At 38.1% G+C, this 13,963-nt stretch overlaps 1 protein-coding gene across 4 annotated transcripts in view; it reads left to right on the top strand.

Moving 5' to 3' along the window:
- Positions 1–11,099, top strand: part of LOC131432991 (chitin synthase chs-2) — a 118,853-nt gene extending 107,754 nt beyond the window's left edge. For 3 of the 4 annotated variants that reach the window (XM_058599689.1, XM_058599692.1, XM_058599691.1), the window contains exons 6-11: positions 38–300; positions 362–2,014; positions 2,076–2,252; positions 9,467–9,670; positions 9,732–10,094; positions 10,154–11,099. In XM_058599689.1, the coding sequence (XP_058455672.1) occupies positions 38–300; positions 362–2,014; positions 2,076–2,252; positions 9,467–9,670; positions 9,732–10,094; positions 10,154–10,372 (2,879 nt within the window). In that variant the 3' untranslated portion in view covers positions 10,373–11,099. Of the gene's footprint in view, positions 1–37; positions 301–361; positions 2,015–2,075; positions 2,253–2,618; positions 2,796–9,466; positions 9,671–9,731; positions 10,095–10,153 lie in introns of all 4 variants that reach the window. The other variant, XM_058599690.1, reaches the window with a different exon arrangement.
- The last annotated feature ends 2,864 nt before the right edge of the window (positions 11,100–13,963 follow it).

Here is a 13,963-nt window from a genome sequence, read left to right as displayed (position 1 = left end):
TTCATGGTGATAACGGTTTTTGTTTTTCATTTTACAGCTCACATTTTCTTTGATGATGCCTTTGAAATTTCCGATCACAGCGATGATGATATACAGTGTAATCGATTCGTCAAGATTCTGGTGGACACTATCGACGAGGCAGCTTCGGAGGTTCATCAGACTAACATTCGCTTGCGACCACCGAAAAAATATCCGACACCCTACGGGGGTCGCCTGGTTTGGACCCTACCTGGTAAGACTAAGTTGATTGCTCACTTGAAGGACAAAGATCGTATCCGACATCGTAAGCGCTGGTCGCAGGTATAACTAGTAGAAAATTTTCAATATAACAACAACCACTAAAACTATCTTCCCCGTTTAGGTGATGTACATGTACTACCTTCTTGGTCATCGTCTAATGGAGTTGCCAATATCGGTTGATCGCAAGGACGTTATGGCGGAAAATACCTATCTGCTGACACTGGACGGAGACATCGATTTCAACCCAAGCGCTGTCACTCTGCTCGTCGATTTGATGAAGAAGAACAAGAACCTGGGGGCGGCTTGTGGACGTATTCATCCGGTCGGATCCGGTCCCATGGTGTGGTATCAGAAGTTCGAGTACGCCATAGGTCATTGGCTGCAGAAGGCTACGGAACATATGATCGGCTGTGTACTTTGTAGTCCGGGTTGTTTCTCGTTGTTCAGAGGTAAAGGTCTCATGGACGATAATGTAATGCGCAAGTACACAACACGGTCCGACGAAGCTAGACATTACGTCCAGTACGATCAGGGAGAGGATCGATGGTTGTGCACTCTGTTGCTGCAACGAGGCTATCGTGTTGAGTATTCAGCTGCCTCCGATGCATACACTCACTGTCCGGAAGGTTTCAACGAGTTCTATAATCAACGTCGTCGATGGGTTCCGTCCACCATCGCCAACATCATGGATCTGCTGATGGACTATAAGCGTACGATCAAAATCAACGACAACATTTCGCTACTGTACATTTTCTACCAGATGATGTTGATGGGTGGTACGATTCTTGGCCCCGGTACGATTTTCCTTATGTTGGTGGGAGCTTTTGTCGCCGCGTTCAAAATTGATAACTGGACCTCGTTCTACTACAATATTATACCCATACTGCTGTTCATGTTGGTCTGCTTTACATGCAAATCTAACATACAACTATTACTGGCACAGATCCTATCGACGATGTACGCACTGATTATGATGGCCGTGATAGTTGGTACAGCGTTACAGCTGGGAGAGGACGGCATCGGAAGTCCTTCGGCTATTTTCCTCATAGCAATGACGGGGTCATTTTTCATAGCAGCTTGTCTCCATCCGCAGGAGTTCTGGTGTATCGCCTCTGGTTTGATTTATTTGTTGTCTATACCGTCCATGTACTTGCTTTTGATCCTGTACTCGATCATTAACCTCAATGTCGTCTCCTGGGGTACCCGGGAAGTGGTGGCGAAAAAGACCAAAAAAGAACTCGAACAGGAGAAAAAAGAAGCAGAAGAGGCTTCCAAACGAGTCAAGCAAAAATCACTGCTTGGGTTCCTTCAGGGCGGGGCTGATTCAAACTCGGATGAAGAAGGATCTATTGAAATATCAATCGCTGGACTGTTCCGTTGTTTACTTTGCACGCACGGTAAAACTACTGATGAAAAGGCTCAACTGATTCACATAGCGGACGCTCTGGATTCGATCACCAAGAAAATCGAGGTACTGGAGAAACACATCGATCCGCATGCCCACCACACCCGTAAGCGAACTGCATCGGCTGGATCGAAGGATCATCATCTGGGATCGGTGGCAGAGGATACCGAGGACGAGGATGATCGTTCGGATTCGGAAACATCTACGTTGCAAAGGAACGAAAGAGATTTCCTCACCAACCCGTACTGGATTGAGGATCCGGATCTGAAGAAGGGTGAAGTGGATTTCATTTCCAGCACCGAGATTCAATTTTGGAAGGATTTGATCGACCAGTATCTATATCCGATTGATCAGAACAAGGAAGAACAGGTATGTAGGATGATATGACAGATGATTTTCTTCTATCAGAAAAGTTGTTCAACAATTTCAGGCACGTATCGCACACGATCTGAAGGAGCTGCGTGATTCATCCGTTTTCGGATTCATCATGATCAATGCTCTCTTCGTACTGATCGTTTTCTTGCTTCAGTTGAACAAGGATAACATCCACGTCAAATGGCCACTGGGTGTCAAAACAAATATTACTTATGACGAAGCAACGCAAGAGGTAACCTTCAGGAGGCTCTCGAAAGCGCTTGGATATAATCGTATGCAGTAAACAACACCACGATCTGTTCACATTCGAACTAAACCGACGATTATACCCGCTTCGAATGCCTCCTGTTCCAACATGCATTAAATAGTTTTTTTCTTTTCTTTCTTTTTCTTAATGATCATCTGAACCGGCCTCCGGAAACGAAATTTGTCCAAAATCTTTTAAAACACAATATTCGGCACTACTACTCAAAATTATGGTACAAACTTGACTCGAACTTTGACCGCTAATGCACAATAACCTACTACTGCTCAACTGATCAACAACAATCACAACTTCCGTCTTCATCAACAACAACAACAACAACAACAACAATAGGCGCGAATTGCTTCCGACCTGATCGAGTTGCGAAACAAATCAGTGTTTGCCTTCTTCATGTTCAACGCACTGTTTGTACTGATCGTGTTCTTGCTACAGTTGAACAAAGATAAATTGCACATCGTTTGGCCGTTGGGCGTTAAAACCAACATTACGTATGACGAAGTCACGGCCGAGGTTTGCTACAATTGCATTTTCTATTACTTGTTTACTATGTTCCCACCGCTAATCTCAGATCTGTTCCACGATCACACCCACACAAGCTGGCATCCTACCAGTGAATGTTTTACCTACTGTACATGTAACTCTTCAACTATTCTAACACTCGGTATTCTCAAATCGAAAAATACCCCAATCAGACTGTTGTTCTGCTCTATGTTGGGTCCCAACACAGCCCAAGCTAACTGCATCCGTGAGGAAATGGCTAACACAACTAGACTATCCCTTTCTATCTGGTGTGCAGAAACGCATGCTCCCCCACACATGTTATATATGCTACTCTGATGAAGTGATACACAAAGATTCTATTAGGTATTATAAATACCAGTAGCTCTCACTACTTATCTCTCGAAACACTGAAATGAATTTTGTGCACCGATTTTTTTATGTTTAAACCTGTTTTTATTTTTCAAATACCAATGCAGCTGTTTTTTTAAAGAACGGCGAATCTAACATTGACAGCAATTGGAGAAAATCTTCGATGAATGTTTCGACTTTGGTTTCAAATCGTGTTTAGAAATTTTCGTATATTCTCAGATCAATTTATGATTAGTCGATGAATTGTTAGTTTATCTTCAAAAGGCATGCAAATGTTACCACTTTCCTTCTATATCCACTGAATAAATCAACATAAAAAGAGTTTCCTCCTATTTCGATTTGTTTACTTTTATGCTTCCTGTGTGAATTATAAAGATACGCCCTTGCGCATTTTTCTAGAAACTAGCTGTCGCGACTAAGACTAATTGGTTTTCGCGACTAAGACAAATCTGCGAGTAATTTTATTGTCTCCTTTCCTATTTCCAATAGTAAAAGGTTCGGAAACCATCTAAAATAAAGAAAAAAATAGTTTTGTCCTTCCTTACTAGCAATTGAAGTATCGCCCTGTTTGTTGGCATGGAACACGGAGGGCGAAATTTGCATAAACAAATGGAATGAAAGTTTCGCCCTTTATAGAGATTTTTGTAGAATACGAATTTTTAAGCAAAATTGTAGGATTTTGAAGCATTCATTGGTAGGAGAGAGAAACTCGATTTGTTTACTGTTGTAAGATTTGTCCTTCTTTAAAAAACAGCTGAATGAACCAACCTCATACTTACGCTGTGAAGCATTTCGCGGTTAATTTTAACTATTCGATAGTCCCACGACAAAAGGGCCTAACTGCAAATTAGAGCCTCTCTTTGTTTACTTTCTCTTTTAATTATTACGGAGCCATTATTGCAAATTCTCTAAAGTTTCCAATATAAATCGAAAGATTGTAGTTTTACCTTGAAAGTTTTGCGAAGACTAAAGCGTCAAATATAAAATCAATTTAGTAAATCGCGAAAAAAAAGTGAACAAAGATAAACTGACGGTCGTATTGGTTGAAATCTGACACTCGAGCGGTTAATTTGATGTTGTCAAAAATAACCCTGCTCGAGAGCATGGTTTTTTTGACAGATCGATGGTTATTTTCCGACACTGAAAAAAATCTTGCAATGTAAATTCTAATATTAAATCTTTAGTTGAAATTATTTCCAGTGGAAAATAAACTTTCCGTCCGTCAAATTTTGAAATGGGCCGCGGCTTTAGTTAAATTGGACTACTCGACACAAAATAACCACTCAAGTGTCAGATTTTAACCAAAAGGTAAAATTAACCGCGAAATGGTTCACAGCCTTAAATGTTAGCAACTGTCAGATTGTAGGATTGGGCCCAATCTATATAATTGCAGGCTGTTAATTGAATGGATAAAGGCAAAAATCGGATATGTTAAATTTAGTTTCAACAAACCAGATAAACATATTGAGTTCATAAACCGGACAATTTCAATGTAAAAATCGTTTGCGAACAAAAAAAATATATGCATTATATACAAAATCAAATATGAAATTAGTTGATTATTCCAAAACAAATGTTTTTATCCGGTTCTTGCATTCCAATTGTTTTATTGTCATTTCTGCTCCAAAGTGTACCTAAAATTAGGTTATTGAACGGAACCCCAAAATTGGGTGGAATGTACTAAAAATTAGGTTGTTTTGCGGTTCTGTGTATGCTGCGATCCATAGTGACAATCGGTAAAAGGTCTTTGAACGCAAGAACCGGATAAAAACATATGATTCGGAAGTACCGGTTAAGTTTTTATCCGACTTTTGAATACCCTATTTGAGAAGTTTCGAATTGAACCCAAGTAGGCTGCGTGAAAGGTAATAGTCTTATCCACCTGACTTCGTCCTTCCCCTAGACAGAAATTCTTTTGCGTCTTCCAGAGAACTTACAAAACGAATTTGATATCAACTAGGGTAAGGGCTTTGAACATGAATAATATCTTACAACGTACCTGAACCAAACTGTGAAATGTTTAAAAATGAATATTTAAGCTATTGTCACACTTTTCCATTGGAAGAAATGGTTTTGAGTTTTTCGGTGATCGTTTTTTTTCAGTTAAAACAACCTCACTTTTCGATTTAGGACACATTTTCGTCTTAAGATTTACAGTTCGTCATGTTTCTGAATATCTACTAAACGATTCGTCTCAAAACATGATCACTGTTTCGCAAAAATTACACTACTATTGAATGCTGGATGACTTCATAATTATTAGTGTTCACTTGCCACTTGATTAATAAACGATTAAAAACTTCAAAAACTACCCGACAAGCAATAAAAGTCTTCAAAAATATGAGATGAAAGTTTTTCACTTAGTTCACTTGATTGCGCTTTGTTTTCATCTCATTTGGTGTCGCAAAGTTGCCAGGTTTTTTCATAATGTTACAGAACAAAATTGCTTTTTTTCTTCTAATTATCATCAACGAGTATTTTTTATGGTATTCGTGACATTAGTTTAATTATATTATTGACATTTATATTTCAATAGAACTATTTCGGTTCCGAATATTACCAGATAGAGCTTGTTAAATACTAATGAAATAACCATTGTGGCAAATCTAGTAGCACTGGTTTCCTTCCGCTGTATGTCAACATAACGCTGTTAAGTATATGTGTTTCATCGGCTGTGCACAGAGATGCCTGATATTTTCCTAGAAAATATGTATTGCTTTGAATAAAAAGTCTATATCTGCTCTATCTGTTTTTACTAATGAAATGATGTTAAAAGATAATTCTCCATATCTGCGAAGATTTCCATTTTAACATGCGATAAACTATTAAAGATTTACTGCAATCAAATACTAACAGATACTCAGAGAGGAAAGTCTATTTTTTTACTCCTCACTTTTTATGTACCTGTACAAATCTGTATAACATTTAGGAAATCTGTATAGAATCTGTACTCTGATTTAAATCAGCATGCGAACGCAAAAATCTATACAATCTAATCTCTGGTTCTGCATTTTGTTTTTAGAAGGGCTAATGCGAAAATAAAAACTTTTTTTGTTTTGTTGTTAAGTTTACCAAATTAACTGCACAGTAAAATTTTAAATTTAATACGAAAGGTAACGAAAACGACCCAAAAATTTTTAAACGTCGAAATGATTCAAAACTGGTTCCAAAAATATCGTGTGTTGTCTTATAGTTGGCATTAGGCCATTTTTAAGAAAAAAAATCGGGCATTTTGAGCCTAAGAGTGTAATAGTGTAATGTTTTGTTTTGATTGCTGTCGCCATTGCTAATTTATGGGATGAATAAAGGACCAACGGATAGGACGAATATAAAACCTTTGAGATGAAATTAAGAGCACAGTAGTGAACATATCAGAAGTGTTTTAGCTGATTTTTTAATATTATTTTAATTTCCATGGAATGTGAATCAATTCTCCATGTAGAGCAAGGTGAATTAAGCAGAAATATGAAAAATCGTAGTTTTTTTTAATTATATTATAGAGGCTTTAACATTAATGTCATTCGCCTCTTCTGGGCAGAAAAATTTTCTAACCCTATATGTGGGGTTGGGAATCGAACCCAGGCGGGCTGCGTGAAAGGCATCGACTTACCCATCACGCTGTACCCGTCCCCAAAAAAAATCCTAGTGATTTTAGTGGCTAAATCAGGTTTTTAAGGTAACGTTCGTACAAATGAGATGAAATAGGGAGCCCTTACCCTAGCTAACTCAGAAACACGTGCTCAAAATTGTGAATTGCTCGTTTCCGTCATACCATTCGATTTAGTGTTCATTGAATCAGCGCATGGGGCGAGTAGGATCTAACACTTTTGACAAATCATTCATTTTTTCGTTGTATTTTCTTTTAGTATAACATTTTAAGAATGTTTTGTCAAATTTTCAAGCCTATCGGAACAAAACTCTGAGAGTAATTAGTCTTTATCTTTTCTTATCTCATACTGCAAAGAGGCAAAAGCTCGGCGCACAAACCCAAAAGTTCTGTTTCGATTGACTTGAAAATTTGGCAATACATTCTTGAAATATGTTATTATGACAAAATACGAAGAAAAAATGATGGTTCGAAAGTACACACTCTAGAAATGGCTAACAAGACATAAGACTACACAAACTCTGATTTGGATACAACTTTGATCACACCTTATGCATAGCACACCATTTAATTAATACGGATGAAGAGACTGGATTTAAAAAAAGAGCGAATATGCACAGATAAAAATATTATGTGAAATTAAATCTATTTTCATACACATATTCGGAGCAGGCAATTGAAGTTACTTCATGATTCTGTAGGTTTCAATATTATTCAATCGCAAAAGTAAGCGTCAATTGAAAGATACAGTTCTATTGATTAAAAATTTAATTCAACCAAATTGCATCGATGATGGTGTACATTACATTATTTCTTTCTGTGTGTGCAGATATGCACTTTCTTCATATTTCACTTTCGCTGTAATTGGGAACCGTAAAATGTACAAAAAAGTGTCTAAGAAAAAATTGAGAAAGATCAATTCGACCGTCCCACGACAAAAGGGCCTAACTGCAAATGAGAGCCTCTTTTTGTTTACTTTCTCTTTGAATTATTACGGAGCCATTATTGCAAATTCTCTAAAGTTTCCAATATAAATCGAAAGCTTGTAGTTTTGCCTTGAAAGTTTTGCGAAGAGTACAGCGTCAAATATGAAATCAGGTCGGTAAATCGCGAAAGAAAAAGTAAACAAAGAGAAACTGTCATTTGCAGTTAGGCCCTTCGGTCGTGGGACGATCGAATTCGACGAAAAACATGCACTGAAAAATAAGTTGAACGTTTCTCCAAAAATTAGAAAGTTAACCGAATTAATTACTTTTTTCAACAAGTTATTGGAACGGAGGGAAATGTTATTTATAATCGTTTCTGAATGAATTTATTAATTATTCTGAGTTAAAAAATATATAGTATTTTTATTAAAATTTACAGTTTTACAATTGCTTCTACTTGAAATTGCGGGTGGGTAATAACCCACATTCGAAGTTTTCGGGTGATTAATACTATCCACCGTACGCAGACCCACCTTTTCCAGCCAACATTTGAGGTTAATTTGGTTAAGGCCTATTCAAAAATAACCCGGGTTGGTGGTTCAATGCATAGGACGCTGATCTTACAAGTCAGTTGTCGTGTCGGTAGTATTATAGTACTAGCCATGCAATGATTCTGTACGCTATAAATCGGCTGCGAAGTTGAAACAGAAGAGTAAAATTCCACAAAAGGAATGTAAAGCCAAGACTTTGCTTTCTCTATAAAAAAATGGAAATTACAACTGGCACATTTTACAGGCACTCACAAAATTCAAACAAGTTTTTGAAGAAAAATAGTCATTTAACACTAAAATACGATTACACCGATCATGAACAACAAAATTTGATCATAGTGAGGTTTCTCATACAAGTGGCCATTCTCGAAATATTTAAACATGAAATTCAAAATAGTTAGGATTTTGATGAAAAGCGTCGTTTTGACAAATTTAACAAATCTACACATGCAAGAACAGTGATTTTAAATTACATATGCAGTCACCTATCCCTAAACACTAATCACATCAAAAGATAAAATTATTATTACTGTTTTTCTGTTAATATTTTTTTACTTGACGGGTAAGGTTCTATTCATAATTTCTCCCTATCAAAAAAAAACAGTACTAAGCATGTTTGATTGCACAAAATAAAGTCGAAAAATCTCTCGGCACAAGGAATACAACAATTGTCTACCGCATACAAAACGATTTTGTCCCAATTGTACCAAATGATGGATTGCACACGCTCGTACGAGTCTAACCGCATGGCTTTGGAATGCAAATCTGAAACAGAAAAACTTACACGGTTCAACGGAACTGGAAACCCAGCCGCTCAAATAATGCTAGGACCGCGACCATAACCGGTGCCCTGTGCGGTGCATGCATGTTCGAACCCCCCGACCTTGTGCGACAGTTAACCAATTCCAAACTGACCTGTGCTAAACAAAACTTTGTTTCTGGACAACCCCTTTGAAAGCTCCTCCCCCCTTGATCCTGTTCCAAAATCATTCGAATTCACCATCATGTGACTAACAGTACAGATTCCATCCAGCCCATGGTTACTAACATCAGCAACGGAAAACCCTCACATGACCTACTAATCCCTTGTTGCATAAAAGAGAGCCCAAACAATCGAAGACGGACGTCTCCGATCGTGAAAAACTGTGCTAAACCTAACTAACCATGCATCACTCAATGAAAGATTTTCTTGGCGTCGAAAACTGATTGATTTCGTTCTGCATCCAGGTTCACATATCGAAAGAGTATCTACAGCTCGAACCTATCGGCTTGGTGTTTGTGTTCTTCTTTGCGTTGATTCTCGTCATCCAGTTCACCGCCATGTTGTTCCATCGATTCGGAACTCTGTCGCATATCTTAGCCTCGACCGAACTTAACTGGGGCTGCAACAAAAAGCCAGAGGAGCTTTCGCAAGATGCTCTTATAGACAAGGTAAGTTCAGGATCGCACATTCACTAGCCAATCGTTTAACGTTCCATTCATTGTTTGTCAGCACGCTGTCGAGATTGTGAAAAATCTGCAGAGGCTCCAGGGCATAGATGGCGACTATGACAACGATTCCGGTAGCGGTCCTGATAGGATAGCACGACGGCGAACAATTCAGAACCTAGAGAAGGCACGCCAACCGCGACGACAGATCGGCACACTGGATGTGGCGTTCAAGAAGCGTTTCCTGAAGCTAACCGCAGATGAAAACAATAGCGGTACTCCAATTCTAACCCGCAGAATGACGATGCGCCGTGAGACGATTCGAGCACTAGAGGTGCGCAAAAACTCTGTGATGGCCGAAAGACGTAAATCCCAGATGCAAACGCTGGGCGCCAATAATGAGTATGGCATCACTGGGGTCAACACTGTAAGTAGCGTATTCGCTGTTTCGAACTAAATGCTTTACATAATATTTGAACATTTCAGTCCAGTAATGCTCCGACACGACCCACGAGGACCTCGAATGCAGGGGTCAGTGTGAAGGACATATTCAACGTCAATGGAGGCCCGGGAGGAGACATCTACGGTGTTACGGGACAGGTCAACCAAGCATACGAACCTGTGATCGAAGATGACGATCGTAACTCGCTTAGACTGCAACCCCGCAATCAGGTTACGTGGAGCAACAACAATGGACGGCTGTGACAGAACCGAAACTCTTTCCTAAGCTTGTTGGCCTCCGTAGACATGGAAGAATAGGGACGTCTCCATAACAAGCGAAACGCATGTTTCACAATATGAAACAACCAAAAGTGATGTAACATCGATTTGCCCGGTGTAACAAAACCTTTTATTTATAGTGAAATTTGTACACAAAAACTCAAACTGACTCAACTGCCGATTTATTTTTGTTTTGGAAAAAAAACATCACAACGATTTACCTACTGTCAAATGATAACTGCCAACTGATATACTCACGACGGTGAACACTTGAGCGAAAAATACTCAATAGAATATGTCTACACTAACATAGCCTTAAACGACGAACGGCTGCATAAGCAACGAAATTTTTTTTTAATCGAAAGAACAAGCTCAAAATATGATAATACTTCGATACCAAACATTGCGAAATTGATTTCTGAAAGCTTATTGCATATTTATTTATGAAACCAATTTAGGGCCAACTGCAACTGCCGCAAAATTCATGCACAAACAAAAAACGAAATACCGCAAATAACCAAATGATTGTAAATATGCTTCACCCTATCGTTTCTTGTGACTTTTTTTATGCGTATTCTGTAGTTCCCTTCTTCCTAGATCAATTATGCTTTGATGAATTACGGTGTTCAGCTCTTGCACCTCGATGTAAATCATAAATTGAACAAACTGGAATAAACTTGATAGACTTATTATATATATTTTACAAACATAACTATGATTATTATTATAAGAAAGAAATGTCGACCATTTATTAAAACTTATTATTGTTCCTTTGAATGTTGCTGTTTTTGAGCATTTCTATTTAAAAAAAGGCGGGTGGTTAATGTCAGACGCATAATCGAATTAACATGAATACGAATAATTTTCTCTAATTAAAGACAGGCATAATGAACATAATATATCAGACACCACTTGCATATCCTGAAATCATCAAAAACCAGTGTTAGTGATTGCCGATAATTTGACAGAAGTTGCTCGATATTTCTCTACATTGTATACAACATTTTCAATCCGGTAGAAGATGCTACAAGAACTCGTGTCTCTCAATGCATGAACCGTGAGAGATTTTTTCTACATTTCTTCGCTTCACTTAATACTCTGAGTATTTCACGACCCTTTAAAAAATTTTACAGTCTGGTAATGATCGTTGCTGTGTGGAATTTACTAATAGAAAATCACAAGTTGACAATTATCGTAGAAAATCGAGTCGATGATTCTCATACTAGATTACAATATTTCAAAAACCTTGTGTGGAGGATTATACAAATACTTATACAAAGGTTATATGCACATAGTTAGAATAAACGGCGGTAGAAAAATGTTTCTATCGCAATTATCTATTGCCCATATAGATTCGGATAGCGAAATGAGAATAAGCGACCGTTTGTTGCTTCAGAGAGAGTCTTCACAGCAACGTGCTACCCCGTGATACTCAGACTGGTCATCGAGAGAAATTTGCTCTCGCACTGGTATCAATTCTATGTTAAATGAACCATGCCGGTCTTTCATTGCTGCGATGATATCCATCTCTCTTTGATGGTACTGATTGAATCGTGTGAAGAGTTGGTAGGGAGCGTTCTTTGATACGATAAAAGCCATCCTTGCCAAAACCCATTTAAACTACAATGCATTTTTCTCGAACGCAAAGCAGCTGGATGTTTTATTTGGACAATTCGCACTGCGAACGGTTCACCAAACTGTTTATTTTTACTTCCGATTAGCATATTTAAACAGTTGTTTTTGAAAACATTTATAGCCCTTATAAGAGCTGATTGGTAGTACTTTCTCCGTCGAAGTTCACTTTTCGGTGTATTTTGCTGCAATCCAAACGACTAGCTGCTAAATGCTTATGTGATTACCCTTGTTTGAAGTGAAACTCACATTGCGAACGGTGCACAAAATAAATCCCGCCGTAACTTTTGCCCACACCAGAGCGAGCACTGCGGGGTCTGCGAACGGCATACAAAGTCATATGTAAAACACCAATTTTCTAATACCAGAAAAGTACGGGTGTGTAATGTCAGAGACATAACTGGATGTCATGAATACGAATAAAACTGACACGATTTCTTTATACTTTCGAATTCGAATTGATAGCTGATCGATTGTGTAAATTGTGATACTTTTGACGTCGATTATATCATTTCGGATTTTCATATTTCATTGAAAGAATCTGTCAAGATGCTGTACAGGATTCATTTCTACCTGTTAGAAGGGCCAAATTGTGGAATTCTCTACAATATTTAGCACAGTTCGGAACATTTTTCTTGAACGATTTTATATAATGTTGTCCACTTTTCGTTTTTTGTTTTCTTTCTCTCCAATGCAAACGACCAGAAGCTCTGTTGTATGATGCAATAGCTCTTGTTTGAGATGAAACTAGCTTTGCGTACAAACCGCAACACATCCGCTCGCAGTGCCAAATGATGCCAAACTGAATCAATTTTTCTCAAGAGGTTTCTTTTTACGTGATTTCGTTTGTGATTGCTGTACAGGATATATTTCTGTTATTTAGCACAGTTCGGAACATTTTTCTCGAACGATTTTCGTACAGCGAAAAGTGCACGAAGCAAAGCAAATTATTTTGGATTTTCACTAAACTGATGATTTTTACCTTCGATTTGTAATCTTAACAGTTCTTTAGATAACATTTAGAGCCATTAGAATGGCTGATTTTATATAATGTTGTAACCTTTTCGTTTTCTTTCTCTCTAATGCAAACGACCAGAAGCTCTGCTGTATGATGCAATCGCTCTTGTTTGAGTTGAAACTAGCTTTGCGTACAAACCGCAACACATCCGCTCGCAGTGCCAAATGATGCGAAACTGGTTTAATGCGTCTTCTCGACTTGACGAACGGAAGGCAAATGAGAACTACGACCTGAGCGTTTGAGGTTTTAACCACGCAGAAGGTGCACTCTCCGTCGCAGCTGGTGGATTAAATCATTCCCACGACATCTACTTCCATCCAACGCACAAGAAAAAATGATCGATTTTCGACCATGGTTCTCCTTTTATAACGTATGTGTGCCTGATTACCTCACACTGTGCAAAATATTATCCTAAATTCATGATCATATTTTTGATGAAATAGTGAAAGAATTATGTTGCTGCCATTATTACAAGTCGAGATGTTCACGATTAAGTTCTGCCCATTCTTCCATATGGCTAATTATGAAAAGGCGCCCCAAAGTAAATTAAGTCGTATTCACGACAAAAAAGTAGCAGCAACAACAGATTATCAGTAATCGCGTTCAGCTTCAGAATAGTGGATCTGGATTCGGGAAATAAATTTCTGAAACTGAATTCCGAACCTGGATTCTGGTACACTGGAATCCAGAATTCTGACTTAGGATTTCAACTTCAGAATTCGGGTAAAAATTCAGGATATGAACTTTAGAACCATCTGGATTCTGAAACTAAATGTTAGAATAAAACTCTAATCCTGAAGCCAGAATTTAATTGCTGAGTTCAGTTTTATAGTTTAATTCCTGCTTTCAGTTTTTGAATCTCATTTGAAAATCCAGTTTCAAAATTAATTTCCAGAATCCAGAATCTGCATGCTGGAACTAAATTT

The sequence above is a fragment of the Malaya genurostris genome, chromosome 2, assembly GCF_030247185.1.
Source record: "Malaya genurostris strain Urasoe2022 chromosome 2, Malgen_1.1, whole genome shotgun sequence".
In the NCBI taxonomy this organism is placed as follows: Eukaryota; Metazoa; Arthropoda; class Insecta; order Diptera; family Culicidae; genus Malaya; species Malaya genurostris.
This window is presented reverse-complemented; position numbering and strand designations above follow the sequence as displayed.